Raw genomic sequence first — 22,492 nt, forward strand, 5'->3', positions numbered from 1 at the left:
ATTACTTAATTTAGTAAATATTTTCTTAACTCTATTTTCTTAAAACTGAATTGTTGGTTAAGGGCTTGTAAGTAGATTGTAAGTAGATATTTCATTAGTTTTGAGGAGGCATTGAATTGTTGCTACATATATTTTATATATATATTCTTTCCATGTTTTTTTAATTTTAGGCTTTTTAATTTCATATTTTGATATTTTTTATTTTATAATTAAAAAAAATGTAAAAACACTTTTTTGGTTAGTACATGGTTCCATATGTGTTATTTTTGATGTCTTCACTGTTATTCTACAATGTAGAAAATAGTCCTTATAAAGTAAACTCCTGGAATGACTAGGGTGTGTACAATCTGTTGACTGGTACTGTATGAACACTAGTATTCAGACATTACTCAGTCAGCAATGTCTGGTTGATCCATTTGATATGTCATGAGCACGTACTGTAGTTAGGATACGGTCCTAGTATTGACTGGATCAGGGGTATCTATGATTGGACCAGTCAGAAATAGAGTTATTGGTATGATATACTGGAGTGTATGTGTTTGTCCCAGGAGAATCTGCGGCCCCAGTTCGAAGCCAAGTACTCCCGAGTAGAGAGAGTAAACCCCATCTCTGGCAAGCCGGAGCCCTTCCAGCCCTTCACTGACAAACTCAGCAGACTCATGGTCTCTGTGTCTGGCATCTTCTTCATGGTAATGTTAGAGTTGCGTAAATTCGAATCTGGTATCAGGATAAATATAACAATGAGTCACCGATTTTATACTATGTATTTTTTATTAGCTAAGTCATAAATGGCAAATGCAACGTTCGTATATACGGGCTCACTGTAATACCACGCAGGGCAGAACAGAGAACTGACAGGATGTACGTAAACATTGTTCTGATACACATTATGATAGACGGAGTTCAAGCCCGTCTGTTGGCCTATCACAGTAGAGACTGGGCGTGGTTTAAACTTGCCCAGCCTATCGCAGGCGCTCAGGCGGGTCCGCGCCTCTTGGCGCTTCTTCCTCCCTCCGTCGATGTATAGATCCTGACTGTTCAACCAACATCAGATAATATTTAATCATATATATGCTAATGGCTATAATGTAAAATACAGAATCCAACAAAGGTCAGGCAAGAGAGAACAATAAGGGTGAACAGAAATACAGAAACCCGCGATGGACCAAACCAAAATATACAACACTTTTACAATCAAGTGTATTTACCTTATAGATATGAAAAAGTGTTTGTACACCAAAAAATAAGAGACATCTACCACTATCAGATTAGAGACGTAACAGATAAGAGCCATATCAGATTAGAGCCATAAGGGAGACTAGACATCTACCACCCCACTACAACTATCAGATTAGAGCCATCAGGGAGACTAGACATCTACCACCCCACTACCACTATCAGATTAGAGACGTATCAGATAAGAGCCATATCAGATTAGAGCCATAAGGGAGACTAGGTATCTACCACTATCAGATTAGAGCCAACAGGGAGACTAGATATCTTCCACCCCACTACCACTATCAGATTAGAGCCATAAGGGAGACTAGACATCTACCACCCCACTACCACTATCAGATTAGAGCCATAAGGGATACTAGACATCTACCACTATCAGATTAGAGCCATAAGGGAGACTAGATATCTACCAACCCACTACCACTATCAGATTAGAGCCATAAGGAAGACTAGACATCTACCACTATCAGATTAGAGCCACAAGGGAGAATAGACATCTACCAACCCACTACCACTATCAGATTAGAGCCATAAGGAAGACTAGACATCTACCACCCCACTACCACTATCAGATTAGAGCCGGAAGGGAGACTAGACATCTACCACCCCACTACCACTATCAGATTAGAGCCATAAGGGAGACTAGACATCTACCACCCCACTACCACTATCAGATTAGAGCCATAAGGGAGACTAGACATCTACCACCCCACTACCAAAATCAGATTAGAGCCATAATGGAGACGAGACATCTACCACCCCACTACCACTATCAGATTAGAGCCATAAGGGAGACTAGACATCTACCACCCCACTACAACTATCAGATTAGAGCCATAAGGAAGACTAGACATCTACCACCCCACTACCACTATCAGATTAGAGCCATAAGGGAGACTAGACATCTACCACCCCACTACAACTATCAGATTAGAGCCATAAGGGAGACGAGACATCTACCACCCCACTACCACTATCAGATTAGAGCCGGAAGGGAGACTAGACATCTACCACCCCACTACCACTATCAGATTAGAGCCATAAGGGAGACTAGACATCTACCACCCCACTACCACTATCAGATTAGAGCCATAAGGGAGACTAGACATCTACCACCCCACTACCAAAATCAGATTAGAGCCATAATGGAGACGAGACATCTACCACCCCACTACCACTATCAGATTAGAGCCATAAGGGAGACTAGACATCTACCACCCCACTACAACTATCAGATTAGAGCCATAAGGGAGACTAGACATCTACCACCCCACTACCAAAATCAGATTAGAGCCATAAGGAAGACTAGACATCTACCACCCCACTACCACTATCAGATTAGAGCCATAAGGGAGACTAGACATCTACCACCCCACTACAACTATCAGATTAGAGCCATAAGCCATATCAGATTAGAGACGAGACATCTACCACCCCACTATCACTATCAGATTAGAGCCATAAGGGAGACTAGACATCTACCACCCCACTACCACTATCAGATTAGAGCCATAAGGGAGACTAGACATCTACCACCCCACTACCACTATCAGATTAGAGCCATAAGGGAGACTAGACATCTACCACCCCACTACCACTATCAGATTAGAGCCATAAGGGTTACTAGACATCTACCACCCCACTACCACTATCAGATTAGAGCCATAAGGGAGACTAGACATCTACCACCCCACTACAACTATCAGATTAGAGCCATAAGGGAGACGAGACATCTACCACCCCACTATCACTATCAGATTAGAGCCATAAGGGAGACTAGACATCTACCACCCCACTACCACTATCAGATTAGAGCCATAAGGGAGACTAGACATCTACCACCCCACTACTACTATCAGATTAGAGCCATAAGGGAGACTAGACATCTACCACCCCACTACCACTATCACTATACTGAGGCCTGTAATTTTCATCATACGTACACTTCAAACTTTTGTTATTGACCAAATACTTATTTTACACCATAATTTGCAAATAACTTCATTAAATGTGATTAAATGTGATTTTCTGGATTTTTTTCTCATTTTGTCTGTCATAGTTGAAGTGTACGTATGATGAAAATTACAGGCCTCTCTCATCTTTTTAAGTGGGAGAACTTGCACAAATGGTGGCTGACTAAATAATTTTTTGCCCCACTGTATCTTGTCTCCCTTATGGCTATTTTTAAAGTTTGATTGTATTTTTGAAAGTGTTAGATAATTCTCAATCTGCGTTGTGTCTTTTCTAAGAACAGTCCTTATCTGTGGTACTGTATATTAACTATATACCACACCTCCTCTGTCCTTATCTGTGGTACTGTATATTAACTATATACCACACCTCCTCAGGCCTTATCTGTGGTACTGTATATTAACTATATACCACACCTCCTCAGTCCTTATCTGTTGTACTGTATATTAACTATATACCACACCTCCTCAGTCCTTATTGATTAATTACAACACATAGGTGTATTATAAGGCATTATAATGGTCATTAAAATAATGATACATACGTACTTCATAGAAACTGTTACCCTTCATACATTCTAACAACTCACATTTTAAGATTCATTATGTCATTTGTTCCATGTTAAGGGCTCTAACCTTGGAACAAAACTATTTGTCTCCCTCTTGCTGTTGCATGCAGTTCCTCTCTCTCTTCCTCCATTCCTCTAACCCCTCCCCCCCTTTCTAACCCCACCCCTCTGGCAGAACCAGGAAGTCCCTCCCCCTCCCACAAACTCTCTTCTGAGGAAACGAAACTGATCTGAGTCTCTCTGTCGTCTGCCTGTGTGAGAGTGAACAACCGTCCAAATGGCTCAACAGGGAGTTCTGCTGGACCAGGACCAGTTCTGTTGTTCTGTCTGTCTGGATCTACTGAAGGAGCCGGTGGTTATTCCCTGTGGACACAGTTACTGTAGGAGCTGTATTGAGGGCTGCTGGGATCAGGATGTTCTGAAAGGGGTCTATAGCTGTCCTCAGTGCAGAGAGACCTTCACTCCAAGGCCTAATCTGAGGAAAAATAACATGTTGGCTGAGCTGGTGGAGAAACTGAGGAAGACAGGACTCCAGGCTGCTCCCCCTCCTGCTCTGTGCTCTGCTGGACCTGGAGATGTGGCGTGTGATTTCTGCACTGGGACCAGAAAGCAGAAAGCCCTCATGTCCTGTCTGGCGTGTCTGGCCTCTTACTGTGAGACTCACCTCCAACCTCACTATGAATTTCCTGGTTTCAAGAAGCACAAGCTGGTCAAAGCCACCGCACAACTACAGGAGAAGATCTGCTCTCATCATGACAAACTGCTGGAGGTTTACTGTCGTACCGATCAGCAGTGTATCTGTTATCTGTGTACAATGGATGAACATAAAGGCCATGATACAGTGTCAGCTGCAGCAGAGAGGACTGAGAAACAGGTAAGACCAGAACAACTTGTTGGTGGCTGTCTGATAAACAAGGAATTAAAGATACAGTAGGAACTAAATCTGTTTTAACACGAGATCATTATATTATATACAATATGAAATGGATCCACAAATATGAACACAAACCTTGAGTATATTGAGTTTGTTACAAATGTATCACCAATTTCTAAAGTCAAACACTATTATCATTCTGAATGGCCTTTTATGAGTCCAAAGTTCAGTCTCAACCCCTTGATACATGTAGGCCTACCATAAAAACTATAATCATTCACATAGCAACATAATATAATATTGTAAAGGGACTTCCTCAGGATTGTAGACCTTCCTCTCTATGGGTCCTATGTCACATTACTATACTATTGATCTACTGGACTAATAAAGCTTGATAGCTCATTGAAGAGTGATTCTCCACAGAGGCAGCTGGGGATGAGTCAGCAGAAGGTCCAGCAGAGATTCCAGGAGAGAGAGAAGGAGCTGAAGGAGCTCCAACAGGCTGTGGAGTCTTTCAAGGTGAGTATTGTTGACCAGAGGAGACACACCATTTCACTTCTCTCCTCCAGTCAGAGAGAGAGAGAGGGGCCCCTATTCAATCCCACTGACCCCACTGTTGGGAGCAGGCTGTCTGGACCCCTTTCAGAGAATAGAGTGGTTAATGTAGCCAACTGGGCTGCCTCATCACATAACCATGAGTAACCATGACCGACTCATGTCCCCTATACATTAAAATGGAACTGTCTCTCTCTCTCTCAATTGAATTAAATTCATAGGGCTTTATTGGCATGGAAATATATGTTTACATTGCCAAAGCAAGTGAAATAGACAATAAACAAAAGTGAAATAAACAATCCGAAATGAACAGTAAACATTACACTTGGAAGTGATTTGGGGGATGGGGGAGGGTCTATTAGAAGTTAGTAGGACTCTTTTATTTTCTCAGTACTGAGTTCAGTAGGAGGATTTAGAGGTGTAAACCGTGATTGAACAGACTCCAGAACAGTAGGTGGCGCCATGCACCTTTAACGTTGGTTTGAGGACCTCCATTATATCATAGAAGAAGAAGTTGGTCTGTGAGGGTTTTGTGGTAAGAACAACACAACCACCTACGAGCCGAACACATAACACACAGCTGTCTGTGCGGGTCGCTACAGTAGTTTTACTATCTGTGCCTGTCAGGATTTGGCCAGGGTTGTTCCGGGTTTTGGTCACTAGATGCCCCCATTGTGCTTTTTGACCTTATGTTTTTTCCCTTGTACCCCATTATTATTTGCACCTGTGCCTCGTTTTCCCCTGATTGTATTTAAACCCTTAGTTTCCCTCAGTTCTGTGCTCTGTGTTTGTATGTTAGCACCCAGCCCTAGTGTTCTGTGTATTCTTGTCGATTCCGGTGGATGCTCTTGTGGAATTCTGTTTTTGTTTTTGAGTATCTCTTGAGGCTTTTTTGTGCTATTCCTACCACCTTTTGGATTTGCCATTTTTGTATTGAAGGACTTCTCCTTTTTACTTTATTAAATACACCGTCTTAAGTACTGCTGTGTCTGCCTCATCTTCTGGGTTCTGCTGACTATTCGTGGCTCAGTTGGTTAAGTGACTGTTTCTCACTCCGGAGACCCAGGTTCGTAACCGGGTCCTGACAGAAACACAGAGCCAAAAATGAACCCAGAGGCAGCCAGTTCCCAGGACCTTTTTGCCATGCTGTCCCACCACCAGGAGACTGTCCAATGCCACAAAGCCGCCCTGGTTCAGCAAGAGGCCTTAATGGCTAGACATTCTCATCTTCTGTCGGAGATGCTGACTTCCATTAAGCAAATATCTGATCGTCTTACCCCGGCAACAGTTCCCGTCCCAGTACCTCAGATTCACGTACCCATGGCAGTTAACCCCCTGGCTGAACCTCGTCTTCCACCTCCCCAACGGTTCTCAGGTGATCCAAGTGCTTGTAAAGGGTTTCTCACCCAATGTTCTCTCTCCTTTGAGCTACAACCCTCGTCGTTTCCCACCGACCGGTCTAAGATCGCTTATATCATCACCCTGCTGTCGGAGAAAGCCCTGGCCTTGGCTACTGCTGTGTGGGATGCCCATAGTTCCTGCTGTGCCAGCTACTCTGCCTTTGCTGAGGAATTCAAACGAGTGTTTCAAGGCCCAAGCAGTGGTTCTGACTCAGCCAAACAGCTCCTGACTCTCCACCAAGGTTGGCGCAGCGTGACGGACTATGCCATCCAGTTCCGCACGGTGGCAGCAGCGAGTGGCTGGAACAACGAGGCGCTCACGGTGTGCTTTCTGAAAGGCCTTTCCGACACTATCCAAGATGAACTGGCCACTCGGGAACCACCGGACAATCTCGAGTCCCTGATCAAGTTGGCTTCACGCATTGACCAGCGTCTGAGAGAGAGAGAACTCAACCGTAGACCTCTAGCCCCTATCAGTCCCAGCTCCGAGTCCCCACCTTTATCCTCGCTGGCTCCATCGGAACCCATGCAGATTGGACGCATCTCCCAGGCTGAGAGAGACCGCCGGATGAGGGAGCGACGCTGTCTATATTGCGGCAAACCGGGCCATTTCCGTTCCACGTGTCCCGGGCTCCAGGGAAACGCTCTGTCCCGTACAGACCGGGGGAACTGTAACGGGAAACATAACCTCCTCCCATCCGTCCAACTCCCGTCTGCTCATTCCAGTCACCCTCTCCTGGGACAACCACAAGCTTCACCTTCAAGCCTTGGTAGACTCTGGAGCCGCAGGTAACTTCATGGATGGTGTCTGGGCGAAGGAGAATGGCGTTCCCTCTGAACCTCTAAGTGAACCCATGAGGGTCACTACATTGGATGGAAGCCCTTTGGGATCTGGACTTGTCACTCATGTCACTACCTCCTTGCGACTTTCAGTTTCACAACACCAGGAATTGATGAACTTTCATTTGATCTCCTGTTCCGAGTTCCCTCTCGTCCTTGGATACCCCTGGCTTCACAGCCATAACCCTCACATCGACTGGTCTGTGGGCACTATCAAGCAGTGGGGTCCTACGTGCCAAGCTACTTGTATTTTCCAGAATTCCCCGAGTTCTACTCCCGAGTCTTTAGAATCCATCGACCTGACCCGAGTTCCCGAGTGTTACCATGACCTCAAACTGGTGTTTAGCAAACAGAGGGCCACCATGCTACCACCCCATAGACCTTACGATTGCCCCATCGACCTGTTTCCGGGCACTTGCCCCCCAGGGGTCGGATCTTTTCCCTATCTCCACCCGAACGAGCTGCTATGGATACCTACATCAAGGACGCTCTGGAAGCAGGCCTCATGCGTCCATCCACCTCCCCGGCGGGAGCAGGGTTTTTCTTTGTGGCCAAGAAAGACGGTGGATTACGTCCTTGCATCGACTACCGGGGACTCAATGCCATAACCGTCCGTAACCGTTACCCGCTACCCCTTATGGCCACAGCCTTCGAGCTGCTCCAGGAAGCAGTTGTTTTCACTAAGCTTGACCTGCGGAACGCATACATCATCTTGTGCGGATCAGACCTGGTGACGAGTGGAAGACCGCTTTCAACACGCCTACTGGTCACTATGAATACTTGGTGATGCCCTTCGGCCTGACCAACGCCCCAGCGGTGTTCCAAGCGCTCATAAACGATGTGCTTAAGGGATATGCTTAACATATTTGTGTTCGTTTACTTGGATGACATCCTCATCTTTTCGAGCTCCCTTCAAGAACACACTAAGCATGTCAGACAAGTACTCAAACGCCTCCTGGACAGCCATCTGTACGTTAAGCCGGAAAAATGTGAATTCCATTCATCCCGAGTACAATTCCTGGGATTTGTAGTGGAACCCGGTCGAGTCGAAAATGGACCCCAGGAAGGTAGGGGCGGTAGCGGATTGGCCCACCCCAAATCCGTTAAGGAAGTTCAGCGTTTCCTGGGCTTCACAAACTTTTACCGCAAGTTCATCAAGAACTTCAGCTTGGTGGCAGCCCCTCTCTCAGCTTTAACCAAGGGTGGCAATGCAAGGTTTTTGTGGGGAAGAGAAGCTGAGACGGCCTTCCAAGGACTCAAGCAGCGCGTTCTCTCTGCTCCCATCCTGATACTACCGACTACGGATGAACCATTTGTGGTGGAGGTAGACGCATCAGAGGTTGGTGTTGGAGCTGTCCTGTCTCAGAGGGGTGAAGACAAGAAGCTTCATCCGTGCGCTTTCTTCTCACACCGGCTTACCCCGACTGAGAGGAACTACGATGTGGGGGATCGTGAACTCCTAGCGGTTAAGATGGCATTGAAGGAATGGAGACACTGGCTCGAGGGGGCTTCTCACCCGTTTCAAGTGCTTACGGACCACAAAAATCTGGAGTATATCCAGCAGGCGAAGCGGTTGAACTCTAGACAAGCTAGATGGTCTCTTTTCTTCAATCGATTCCAGTTTATCCTCACCTATCGGCCCGGGTCGAAGAATCTCAAACCGGATGCCCTGTCCCGAGTCTACGCTCCTGCCATTCGAGATGACACGGACATGCCTGTCCTTCCTGCTGCTAAGATTGTGGCTCCGATCTCGTGGCAAGTTGAGGATACCGTGAGACGTGCTCAAGCTAGAGAACCAGACCCGAAAGGAGGTCCTGCCAATCGGTTGTTTGTCCCCAAGGCAGTGAGGACTCAGGTCCTTCTGTGGGGGCACTCCTCTCGCCTCACCTGTCATCCGGGCGTAGGTCGCACCTTGGAGTTCATCCAGCGTAAGTTCTGGTGGCCTACCATAAGAGAAGACGTTGCCACTTTCGTCAATGCCTGTCCCGTGTGCTGCCAGGGCAAATCTTCTCACCTCCGCCCTCAAGGACTCCTTCACCCTTTACCTGTTCCCCACAGACCCTGGTCCCATATCTCATTGGACTTTATTACTGGACTTCCTCCATCCCATGGCAATACTACTATCCTAGTCATAATCGACAGGTTTTCAAAGGCGGCCAGGTTCGTCCCTCTGACTAAGTTACCTTCTGCCAAGGAAACGGCTGAGTTGGTTATTAATCATGTGTTCCGAGTCTTCGGCATTCCTCCAGATATGGTTTCTGACAGAGGTCCCCAGTTCGCCTCAAGGTTTTGGAAGACCTTCTGCCAACTCATGGGGGCTTCTGCCAGTCTATCTTCAGGGTACCATCCGGAGTCCAACGGCCAAACAGAGAGGATGAATCAAGAGCTGGAAACCACCCTCCGATGTATGACTCGTGACAACCCGTCCACATGGTCATCCTTTATTGTTTGGGCCGAATACCCGCACAACACCTTGCGCTCCTCCTCCACTGGTATGTCCCCGCACGAGTGTCAGTTTGGCTATGCTCCTCCATTGTTCCCGGACCAGGAGGCAGAAGTCAGAGTGCCTTCAGCCTTGAAGTTCGTCAGACGCTGTCGGCTTATGTGGAGGAAGACCCGTCTTAATCTTATGCGTTCCTCAGAGGTACCAACAACAAGCCAACAGACGTCGCCGTCCCGGGCCTACCCTGCGCCCCGGCCAGAGAGTCTGGCTCTCCACAAGAGACTTACCTCTACGGGTGGAGTCTCGCAAGCTGTCCCAAAAATACATCGGTCCCTTCAAGGTTGCCAGGAGAGTTAACCCAGTTTCTTATCGCCTACACTTACCCAGATCCCTTAAGATTAATCCCACATTTCACATTTCATTGTTAAAACCTGTTGTTTTTTCTCCCTTGTCCCGGCAGACAGACCTCCCCCTCCGCCTCGTGTCATTGGAGGCCAGCCGGCTTATACCGTCCATCGGATACTGGATTCCCGCCGGGTGCAGCGGTCCTGGCAGTATCTGGTGGACTGGGAAGGCTACGGTCCCGAGGAGCGCTCCTGGGTTCCTGCCAAAGACATCCTGGACCCTGACCTCATTCGTCAGTTCAGGGCCCTCCACCCTGAGAGAGCTGGTAGGAACGTCAGGAGCCGTTCCTAGGGGGATTCTGTCAGGATTTGGCCAGGGTTGTTCCGGGTTTTGGTCACTAGATGCCCCCATTGTGCTTTTTGACCTTATGTTTTTTCCCTTGTTCCCCATTATTATTTGCACCTGTGCCTCGTTTTCCCCTGATTGTATTTAAACCCTTAGTTTCCCTCAGTTCTGTGCTCTGTGTTTGTATGTTAGCACCCAGCCCTAGTGTTCTGTGTATTCTTGTCGATTCCGGTGGATGCTCTTGTGGAATTCTGTTTTTGTTTTTGAGTATCTCTTGAGGCTTTTTTGTGCTATTCCTACCACCTTTTGGATTTGCCATTTTTTGTATTGAAGGACTTCTCCTTTTTACTTTATTAAATACACCGTCTTAAGTACTGCTGTGTCTGCCTCATCTTCTGGGTTCTGCTGACTATTCGTGGCTCAGTTGGTTAAGTGACTGTTTCTCACTCCGGAGACCCAGGTTCGTAACCGGGTCCTGACAGTGCCAGGCTATAAATGACACAGATAATATCTAGTTAACATTGTATTTAATTGATCACAGCTTTCTGCTTTCCATGTAGAGTTTTTGGTAAAAAACCATTACATTTGATTATTTTGTCAGTAATGGCTGCAAAAATTTGAAAAAATCTTAGTTTATCTTTGTCAAACATGAGATGACACAAACACACAGAGAGAGTGTTGTGGCAAAGCTACCAGGAAACTGTCAATCATGGGAACATTGCTCAGATTTGAACATCTGACCATGCTGGTGATATTGCAGAGAGAAGGGAGTATCTGAGGTAGAATTGTTGTGGTCACGTCAATGTTAGGAAGACAGGGACTCTCTTTCCGTGCTCATGATGAATCTAGTGAAAGCACAAATAGGGGGAACTCTCAATGGTAAAACTAAAATAAAACTCAAACAACTTCCTTCATACATCACGCTGAGCTGAGTTTGCCAAGAACTACGGTATTGATGTCAAAACAGAAGAGATGTTGGTGGACAGAAACTTTCTTGCCCGGAAAAGAGAGGCTGGACGTCCTCCCAAAGATAACTTCCTGAATGATGATATGATATATATATATATATAAAAAATGATATACCAAGAGGTGTTCGGTACCTGTCTGTCCAGGAGGGAGGAGAGTAGAGCAGGACCAAGAGGTGTTCTGTACCTGTCTGTCCAGAAGGGAGGAGAGTAGAGCAGGACCAAGAGGTGTTCGGTACCTGTCTGTCCAGGAGGGAGGAGAGTAGAGCAGGACCAAGAGGTGTTCTGTACCTGTCTGTCCAGGAGGGAGGAGAGTAGAGCAGGACCAAGAGGTGTTCTGTACCTGTCTGTCCAGGAGGGAGGAGAGTAGAGCAGGACCAAGAGGTGTTCTGTACCTGTCTGTCCAGGAGGGAGGAGAGAAGAGCAGGACCAAGAGGTGTTCTATACCTGTCTGTCCAGGAGGGAGGAGAGTAGAGCAGGACCAAGAGGTGTTCTGTACCTGTCTGTCCAGGAGGGGGACCTGTAGAGCAGGGTGGCAGCGTTCTGACTCAATGTGGTGCAGAACTGTGCCTACTGTATCTGTCTCTCTCTCTTTCTCTCTCTCTCTCCAGCGCTCTGCAAAGTCAGCAGTGGAGGACAGTGATCAGATCTTTACTGAGCTGATCCGCTCCATTGAGAAAAGGAGCTCTGAGGTGAAGGTGCTGATCAGAGCCCGAGAGAAGGCTCAAGTGAGTCAAGCTGAAGGACTCCTGGAGCAACTGAAGCAGGAGATAGCTGAGCTGAGGAAGAGAAGCACTGAGCTGGAGCAGCTCTCAAACACAGAGGATCACATCCATTTCCTCCAGGTAACTAAACTGTCTTGGTATATGTGATATGAAATCAACTTCATGTGAAACAATACATCTCAATCATTATGTTGTCCTGTTTGTCTCTCTCTCCCTCTCTCTGTCCATCCCTGTCTCTCTCTCTCTCACTCTGTCCATCCCTCTCTCTCTCTTTCTCTCTCTCTGTCCGTCCCTCTCTCTCCCTCTGACCGACCGTCCCTCTCTCTCTCTGTCCATCCCCCTCTCTCCCTCTGTCCATCCCTCTCTCTCTCTCTCTCTCTGTCTGTCCGTCCCTCTCTCTCTGTCTGTCCTTCCCTCTCTCTCTCTCTATCCGTCCCCCTCTCTCTCAATTCAATTTCAATTCAAGGGCTTTATTGGCATGGGAATCATGTGTTAAATTCTATAACCACCTAAAAGGAAGCGATTCCCAAACCTTCCACAACAAAGCCATCACCTACAGAGAGATGAACCTGGAGAAGAGTCCCCTAAGCAAGCTGGTCCTAGGGCTCTGTTCACAAACACACCCTACAGAGCCCCAGGACAGCAGCACAAATAGACCCAACCAAATCATGAGAAAACAAAAAGATAATTACTTGACACATTGGAAAGAATTAACAAAAAAACAGAGTAAAATAGAATGCTATTTGGCCCTACACAGAGAGTACACAGCGGCAGAATACCTGACCACTGTGACTGACCCAAAATTAAGGAAAGCTTTGACTATGTACAGACTCAGCGAGCATAGCCTTGCTATTGAGAAAGGCCGCCGTAGGCAGACATGGCTCTCAAGAGAAGACAGGCTATGTGCACACTGCCCACAAAATGAGGTGGAAACTGAGCTGCACTTCCAAACCTCCTGCCCAATGTATGACCATATTAGAGAGACATATTTCCCTCAGATTACACAGATCCACAAAGAATTCGAAAACAAATCCAATTTTGAAAAACTCCCATATCTACTGGGTGAAATTCCACAGTGTGCCATCAGACCAGCAAGATTTGTGACCTGTTGCCACGAGAAAAGGGCAAACAGTGAAGAACAAACACCATTGTAAATACAACCAATAGACTCTAATATTGACAAAGCAAGTAAGGTAGATAATATATAAAGTGAAATAAACAATAAAAATTTAATTTTTATTGTTTATTTCACTTTATATATTATCTACCTTACTTGCTTTGTCAATGTTAGAGTCTATTGATTCTTCAATTACATTGAGCTGATTTCTGACGTGCTGTTCCTTCTTTTTCCGTAGTGTATTTCTGTATTGTTTTAGTGATTCACCATAGTGAAGGCGTAGACTCAGGTTTTCCGGGTCTCTATGTTTTTGGTTGGACAGGTTTCTCAATTTCTTTCTTAGATTTTTGCATTACTCATCAAAGCATTTGTCATTGTTGTTAATTTTCTTCGGTTTTCTATTTGAGATTTTTAGATTTGATAGGGAAGCTGAGAGGTCAAATATACTGTTAAGATTTTCTACTGCCAAGTTTACACCTTCACTATTACAGTGGAACGTTTTACCCAGGAAATTGTCTAAAGGTGATTGAATTTGTTGTTGCCTAATTGTTTTTTGGTAGGTTTCCAAACTGCATTCCATCTGTCCGTCCCTCTCTCTCTCCCTCTCTCTCTGTCTGTCCGTTCCTCTCTCTCTGTCTGTGCTTCCCTCTCTCTCTCTCTCTCTCTCTGTCTGTCCTTCCCTCTCTCTCTCTCTGTCCGTCTGTCTCTCTCTCTGTTCATCCCTCTCTCTCTCTATCCGTCCCTCTCTCTCTCTCTCCGTCCCTCTCTTTCTCTCTCTTTGTCCGTCCCTCTCTCTCTCAATCTCTCTCTCTCCAGAGGTATCAGTCTCTCTCTCTCTCTCTCTCTCCAGAGTTATCAGTCTCTCTCTCCAGAGTTATCAGTCCCTCTCTCTCCAGAGTTATCAGTCTCTCTCTCTCCAGAGTTATCAGTCTCTCTCTCTCTCGCTCTCTCTTGCTCTCTCTCTCTCTCTCTCTCTCTCTCTTGCTCTCTCTCTCTCTCTCTCTCTCTCTCTCTCTCCAGAGTTATCCGTCTCTCTCTCTCCAGAGTTATCAGTCTCTCTCTCTCTCGCTCTCTCTTGCTCTCTCTCTCTCTCTCTCTCTTCTCTCTCTCTCTCTCTCTCTCTCTCTCTCTCTCTCTCTCTCTCTCTCTCCAGAGGTATCAGTCTCTCTCTCTCTCTCTCTCTCTCCAGAGGTATCAGTCTCTCTCTCTCTCTCTCTCTCTCTCTCTCCAGTATCAGTGTATCTTCAGACTTACCCAGCATCATTGTCCGTCCTCTTCAGTACTTTGGAGATGTGAGTAAGACTGTGTCTGAACTGAGAGAGAAACTAGAAGACTTCCTTAAAGGAGAATGGACCAAGATCTCCACTACAGGTGTGTTGAAAACAATAAGAACATCAACTTTAGACCATTGAAAGTTCACTACTAGTCATATACATGTGGAATATGGTCTGATGATAACATTCCCTCTCTCTGTCAATGTGTTTGTGTGTCTGTAGTGAATGTAGTGGATGTTGTACTGCCTCCAGAGCCCAAGACCAGAGAACAGTTGTTACAATGTGAGTCTCTTTATTGTGAAGTAACTAACAGTCTCTTTTTACTGACACTCCTAACAATCCCTCTAGAAATATATATCAATAGTAGATATAATCAAAGACTGGGTCTCTATCTGACTCCTCATATTTCTCTGATTTGATCTCTGGTGTGCTCTAATCAAAGACAGGGGAGATACAGTATCTGACTTAACTTATTGTTCTGACTCCCCTCGTTGGTCTCTGCTCTTCTCCCAGATTCCTGTCAGCTCACACTGGACCCAAACACAGCATACACAGACCTCTCTCTGTCTGAAGGGAACAGAAAGGTGACCTGTACAGGCCAAGTCCAACCATATCCTGTCCATCCAGACAGATTCACCAACTGGTGGCAGGTTCTGTGTAGAGAGGGTCTGTCTGGACGCTGTTACTGGGAGGTGGAGAGGACTGGTGGTGTTGCTACAGCAGTCTCATATAAAGACATCAGCAGAACAGAGAGAGGTAATGATGGTGGATTTGGATACAATAACAAGTCCTGGAGTTTATATTACTATAGTGGTGGTTATTGTTTCAGACACAATAATGTTGTGACTAAAGTATCAGGCCCTCAGTCCTCCAGAGTAGGAGTGTACCTGGATCACAAGGCAGGTACTCTGTCCTTCTACAGTGTCTCTGACACAATGACCCTCCTCCACAGAGTCCAGACCACATTCACTCAGCCCCTCTATCCTGGGTTTAGGCTCTATTATTATAATGATACTGCTGAGCTGGTTAAACTGTAAACTTATTTGTTACTAATTAAAATTCAATACAATGTTTTAATATTGTACATTTCCATGAATCATGATGTCTGGTGTTGATGTATATTGGTTGTCATTCAGAACCATTGATATGTTTTCTCAGTTGGTTCTCTGTCTCTATGTAATTCTCCTCAGTATCATTGATCAGCTTGTTGGCTCGGTCCTAATTGATGTGTTCTCTGTCACCTGGAGCTGCATGGAAAATGGTCCAGGAACTAAAGGACAATTCAGGACTAGTCAGCCCACTACAAGCTGGTATCACTTCCTTTCTACTAAACTATATGGTCTGGTTTCCCAGACACAGATGAATCCTAGTCCTGGACTAAACAGTATGTTCAATGTAGATGTCCAGGAAACCGGCCCTAAATGTGTCATCTTTCATCCTCCCATACTGCTCAGTCCAGCAACATTAAACCTGTCCAGCAGGTGGTGCTGTTGACCAAACAATAAAACCAGCAGATATCTTGACTTGCCACTCAGTATATCAGTAATGTTCAGAATAGTACTTTAATATCATTGGAGATTGATGGTCTTTTTAATCCACTATCCAGAGTCAGGAACAGATGAAGTTAGGTCTGCTACTGTTCAGTGATTAAATATGATTTATGGTGATGGGAAATAATAAAAAACACTCAACTTCATCTAGTAATAGTTTTCCTTTGTTATTTATTCCAAGGTGTGTCTTTAACTTGTAAATGTATTGTGTGGAGGTGAGCTAGTGGTGTGGCTGATAGAATAGAATGAAGAGGGAGGAGGGGAGGAAGAGGGGAGGAGTGAAGGGCTGTTCAAGAAACCAGATGAGGAAGAGGAAGATGTTCAGGGGAATTACTGTCTCTGTTCTAAATGGTTCCCTATTCCCTACGTAGTGCACTACGGTGCTTCTGACCAGGTCTAAAGTAGTGTTCTACGTAGGGAATAGGGTGTAGATTTATTACAATATCATGCTTTAGTGTTTGACACAAAAATATATTAGATCTCCACCCCCCCACTTCCTGTCTGTCATCCCCCAGTTCTGTTAAGACTTCCTCTCATTGAACTGGGCCTCATTCTAAATGGTAACTTTGTATTGATAGTCCATACTGGTCTTTACTATGGTTCTACATACAGTACCTGTATTGATAGTCCATACTGGTCTTTACTATGGTTCTGCATACAGTACCTGTATTGATAGTCCATACTGGTCTTAACTATGGTTCTACATACAGTACCTGTATTGATAGTCCATACTGGTCTTTACTATGGTTCTACATACAGTATCTGTATTGATAGTCCATACTGGTCTTTACTATGGTTCTACATACAGTACCTGTATTGTTTTTAGTGTTAACCAGACTGGAGGGGTTCTGATCACATATTCCCTCATCTACACAACTTCACCTGATGTTCTCTCTGTAATGCATCTCTGTGTGTGTGTGTGTGTGTGTGTGTGTGTCTCTCTCTCTCTCTGTGTGTGTGTGTGTGTGTGTCTCTCTGTGTGTGTGTGTGTGTGTAGAAAGCAGACAACCTCAATCTGGTTTCATTCCTGTAGTTATCAGAACACATGGGGTGTGTAACAATTATCTCTCCTTTCTAAGTGTGAACTTGTCCAGTTCCCTTCATGGATTTAAAGGAAATGACTGGTTTATGTAAACTCCCTCTACCCCATGTCAACACCAATCCAATGCTTTTACATTTGTGAGGAGTAGAGAAGGAAAGCTACATTTCACAACTCTTAGTACAAACTCAAAACATGAAGCCCTCTTTAAGAAGCCCTCAGAGAGGTGGACATCAGAGAGATGGAGGCAGGCGGCAGGGAACTGTTGTATCTAATGAAGTCCGGTCCATCGTCGTTGATCATGTGGTCAACAGAGGTCTGACCATGACAGAGGACGACACATTAGTTCACCCCAATCTGAAAAGATCAACTGGCAAATTCCATCATGAGAACATTTCACTAAGAAAAGCGGTGAGTCAGCAGGATGTGCACTATGCTTCACCTTTACATTTACAGGAAATGACATATTGTAATGCATGTCAACATGTTCCAGGATTGTTCCAGTAGGATCTACTGACAGTAAACTCTGTTCTACCCTCAGAATAGACAGAAGACCCCATGGTGGTGGTCGCGTGCTGACTGACCAGCAGGAGAGGACAGTGGAGGAAATGGTGAGGGACAGGAATGATACACTGACCAGCAGGAGAGGACAGTGGAGGAAATGGTGAGGGACAGGAATGATACACTGACCAGCAGGAGAGGACAGTGGAGGAAATGGTGAGGGACAGGAATGATACACTGACCAGCAGGAGAGGACAGTGGAGGAAATGGTGAGGGACAGGAATGATATATATACTGTATACTATTCAGGTACATCACTATATACTGTATACTATTCAGGTACATCACTACATACTATATAATATTCAGGTACAACATGGAGTTAGAACAGCCAGATAGACCAGCTAACAGCAGAGATACTGTAGACCAGTGATCCATGAACCTCATTATCACTAAGAGAATAAAGTCCTGGTAAACCACATTCTGCCTGTCATTCTTCCTTGCACCTACATCTGAGAGTGAGCCAGGCACCACAGTGTCCATTGATGATCTGTCAACATGGAGACAGACTGTGGAAGAACACAACACCAGGTTGAAAACAGCACTTGATCTAACCAGAGATAACAGACTAAAGAGAAACACAGGCAAATGGCAATTCAGAAAGACACAAATCACCTTCTTGTTGATAAACTAACATGTGAAGGTGTTCAGATAGACAAGAGCAAAGTGACGCCCATCAAGAACATGCCACCTCCTACCGATCAAGAAGGTGTACAAAGGTTCTTAGATATGGTTAACTATGTGGGTAAATGTGTAACTAGTCTGTCAACTCCCACGAGTCAGATGAGAAGTGTACTGTGTAAAACTACAGACTGGTGTTGGAACAGTAATCAGCAGAAAGAGTTGGAGCAGCTCAAGGCATTGATCATGTATGATCCAGTACTGAGGCTCTGTGATGCTCAACACCAACATCTCAGCAGATGCCTCTAAAGCAGGTTTAGGTGCTGTGTTGTTACAGCAGTATGATACCAGGTGGTGTCCAGATGCCTCTAATGCAGGTTTAGGTGCTGTGTTACAGCAGTATGATACCAGGTGGTGTCCAGATGCCTCTAAAGCAGGTTTAGGTGCTGTGTTGTTACAGCAGTATGATACCAGGTGGTGTCCAGATGCCTCTAAAGCAGGTTTAGGTGCTGTGTTGTTACAGCAGTATGATACCAGGTGGTGTCCAGATGCCTCTAATGCAGGTTTAGGTGCTGTGTTGTTACAGCAGTATGATACCAGGTGGTGTCCAGATGCCTCTAAAGCAGGTTTAGGTGCTGTGTTACAGCAGTATGATACCAGGTGGTGTCCAGATGCCTCTAAAGCAGGTTTAGGTGCTGTGTTGTTACAGCAGTATGATACCAGGTGGTGTCCAGATGCCTCTAAAGCAGGTTTAGGTGCTGTGTTGTTACAGCAGTATGATACCAGGTGGTGTCCAGATGCCTCTAAAGCAGGTTTAGGTGCTGTGTTACAGCAGTATGATACCAGGTGGTGTCCAGATGCCCCTAAAGCAGGTTTAGGTGCTGTGTTGTTACAGCAGTATGATACCAGGTGGTGTCCAGATGCCTCTAAAGCAGGTTTAGGTGCTGTGTTGTTACAGCAGTATGATACCAGGTGGTGTCCAGATGCCTCTAAAGCAGGTTTAGGTGCTGTGTTGTTACAGCAGTATGATACCAGGTGGTGTCCAGATGCCTCTAAAGCAGGTTTAGGTGCTGTGTTGTTACAGCAGTATGATACCAGGTGGTGTCCAGATGCCTCTAATGCAGGGTTAGGTGCTGTGTTGTTACAGCAGTATGATACCAGGTGGTGTCCAGATGCCTCTAAAGCAGGTTTAGGTGCTGTGTTGTTACAGCAGTATGATACCAGGTGGTGTCCAGATGCCTCTAATGCAGGTTTAGGTGCTGTGTTACAGCAGTATGATACCAGGTGGTGTCCAGATGCCTCTAAAGCAGGTTTAGGTGCTGTGTTACAGCAGTATGATACCAGGTGGTGTCCAGATGCCTCTAAAGCAGGTTTAGGTGCTGTGTTGTTACAGCAGTATGATACCAGGTGGTGTCCAGATGCCTCTAAAGCAGGTTTAGGTGCTGTGTTGTTACAGCAGTATGATACCAGGTGGTGTCCAGATGCCTCTAAAGCAGGTTTAGGTGCTGTGTTACAGCAGTATGATACCAGGTGGTGTCCAGATGCCCTAAAGCAGGTTTAGGTGCTGTGTTGTTACATCAGTATGATACCAGGTGGTGTCCAGATGCCTCTAAAGCAGGTTTAGGTGCTGTGTTGTTACAGCAGTATGATACCAGGTGGTGTCCAGATGCCTCTAAAGCAGGTTTAGGTGCTGTGTTGTTACAGCAGTATGATACCAGGTGGTGTCCAGATGCCTCTAAAGCAGGTTTAGGTGCTGTGTTGTTACAGCAGTATGATACCAGGTGGTGTCCAGATGCCTCTAATGCAGGTTTAGGTGCTGTGTTGTTATAGCAGTATGATACCAGGTGGTGTCCAGATGCCTCTAATGCAGGTTTAGGTGCTGTGTTGTTACAGCAGTATGATACCAGGTGGTGTCCAGATGCCTCTAAAGCAGGTTTAGGTGCTGTGTTGTTACAGCAGTATGATACCAGGTGGTGTCCAGATGCCTCTAATGCAGGTTTAGGTGCTGTGTTGTTACAGCAGTATGATACCAGGTGGTGTCCAGATGCCTCTAATGCAGGTTTAGGTGCTGTGTTGTTACAGCAGTATGATACCAGGTGGTGTCCAGATGCCCTAAAGCAGGTTTAGGTGCTGTGTTGTTACAGCAGTATGATACCAGGTGGTGTCCAGATGCCTCTAAAGCAGGTTTAGGTGCTGTGTTGTTACAGCAGTATGATACCAGGTGGTGTCCAGATGCCTCTAAAGCAGGTTTAGGTGCTGTGTTGTTACAGCAGTATGATACCAGGTGGTGTCCAGATGCCTCTAAAGCAGGTTTAGGTGCTGTGTTGTTACAGCAGTATGATACCAGGTGGTGTCCAGATGCCGCTAATGCAGGTTTAGGTGCTGTGTTGTTACAGCAGTATGATACCAGGTGGTGTCCAGATGCCTCTAAAGCAGGTTTAGGTGCTGTGTTGTTACAGCAGTATGATACCAGGTGGTGTCCAGATGCCTCTAAAGCAGGTTTAGGTGCTGTGTTGTTACAGCAGTATGATACCAGGTGGTGTCCAGATGCCTCTGATGCAGGTTTAGGTGCTGTGTTACAGCAGTATGATACCAGGTGGTGTCCAGATGCCTCTAAAGCAGGTTTAGGTGCTGTGTTGTTACAGCAGTATGATACCAGGTGGTGTCCAGATGCCTCTAATGCAGGTTTAGGTGCTGTGTTGTTACAGCAGTATGATACCAGGTGGTGTCCAGATGCCTCTAAAGCAGGTTTAGGTGCTGTGTTGTTACAGCAGTATGATACCAGGTGGTGTCCAGATGCCTCTAAAGCAGGTTTAGGTGCTGTGTTGTTACAGCAGTATGATACCAGGTGGTGTCCAGATGCCTCTAAAGCAGTTTTAGGTGCTGTGTTGTTACAACAGTATGATACCAGGTGGTGTCCAGATGCCTCTAAAGCAGGTTTAGGTGCTGTGTTGTTACAGCAGTATGATACCAGGTGGTGTCCAGATGCCCCTAAAGCATGTCAACACCAATCATTATATTTAAAGGGACGCCCCCATGGATTGATGATAGAGGGATGTGAAAGAGGAGAGAGGTAATGGTTGTACTCCCCCATGGATTGATGATAGAGGGATGTGAAAGAGGAGAGAGGTAATGGTTGTACTCCCACATGGAGTGATGATAGAGGGATGTGAAAGAGGAGAGAGGTAATGGTTGTACTCCCCCATGGAGTGATGATAGAGAGATGTGAAAGAGGAGAGAGGTAACGGTTGGACTGGACTTATTTATTACCCTATTACTGACTTATTCTGTTTCAATAACATAATTACAAAACACAAACTAATTACATTCAAGGAATTATTGTATTAAAGTAAATCTGTATTAAAATTCACCATAAAATGTACAGTTCATTCCATAGTTTAACATGGGTAATGCTGCCTCCTATAACATTTACATTTACATTTAAGACATTTAGCAGACGCTCTTATCCAGAGCGACTTACAAATTGGTGAATTCACCTTCTGACATCCAGTGGAACAGCCACTTTACAATAGTGCATCTAAATCATTTAAGGGGGGGGTGAGAAGGATTACTTATCCTATCCTAGGTATTCCTTGAAGAGGTGGGGTTTCAGGTGTCTCCGGAAGGTGGTGATTGACTCCGCTGTCCTGGCGTCGTGAGGGAGTTTGTTCCACCATTGGGGGGCCAGAGCAGCGAACAGTTTTGACTGGGCTGAGCGGGAACTGTACTTCCTCAGTGGTAGGGAGGCGAGCAGGCCAGAGGTGGATGAACGCAGTGCCCTTGTTTGGGTGTAGGGCCTGATCAGAGCCTGGAGGTACTGCGGTGCCGTTCCCCTCACAGCTCCGTAGGCAAGCACCATGGTCTTGTAGCGGATGCGAGCTTCAACTGGAAGCCAGTGGAGAGAGCGGAGGAGCGGGGTGACGTGAGAGAACTTGGGAAGGTTGAACACCAGACGGGCTGCGGCGTTCTGGATGAGTTGTAGGGGTTTAATGGCACAGGCAGGGAGCCCAGCCAACAGCGAGTTGCAGTAATCCAGACGGGAGATGACAAGTGCCTGGATTAG

The 22,492-nt window shown here is 45.8% G+C and overlaps 1 protein-coding gene and 1 long non-coding RNA gene across 6 annotated transcripts in view; both read left to right on the top strand.

The window, feature by feature from the left end:
* Window positions 1-3,979: 3,979 nt before the first annotated feature.
* The window catches only part of LOC135532080 (E3 ubiquitin/ISG15 ligase TRIM25-like), a 38,563-nt gene continuing 20,050 nt past the window's right edge, over window positions 3,980-22,492 (top strand). Inside the window, exons 1-7 of one of the 5 annotated variants that reach the window (XM_064959726.1) lie at window positions 3,980-4,649; window positions 5,073-5,168; window positions 12,154-12,387; window positions 14,405-14,451; window positions 14,643-14,755; window positions 14,881-14,940; window positions 15,172-15,735. In XM_064959726.1, coding sequence (XP_064815798.1) covers window positions 4,053-4,649; window positions 5,073-5,168; window positions 12,154-12,387; window positions 14,405-14,451; window positions 14,643-14,755; window positions 14,881-14,940; window positions 15,172-15,695 — 1,671 coding nt within the window. In that variant the 5' untranslated portion in view covers window positions 3,980-4,052 and the 3' untranslated portion in view covers window positions 15,696-15,735. Of the gene's footprint in view, window positions 4,650-5,072; window positions 5,169-12,153; window positions 12,405-12,733; window positions 13,457-14,404; window positions 14,452-14,615; window positions 14,756-14,880; window positions 14,941-15,171; window positions 15,736-22,492 lie in introns of those variants that run through there. The other 4 variants (XM_064959728.1, XM_064959727.1, XM_064959725.1 and 1 more) reach the window with 4 other exon arrangements.
* Window positions 17,471-18,229, top strand: LOC135532084 (uncharacterized). Its single transcript, XR_010454279.1, has 2 exons — window positions 17,471-17,658; window positions 17,789-18,229. It is a non-coding gene; the product is annotated as an uncharacterized LOC135532084 (long non-coding RNA).

The sequence above is a fragment of the Oncorhynchus masou genome, unplaced genomic scaffold (assembly GCF_036934945.1).
Source record: "Oncorhynchus masou masou isolate Uvic2021 unplaced genomic scaffold, UVic_Omas_1.1 unplaced_scaffold_1714, whole genome shotgun sequence".
Lineage (NCBI taxonomy): Eukaryota > Metazoa > Chordata > Actinopteri > Salmoniformes > Salmonidae > Oncorhynchus > Oncorhynchus masou.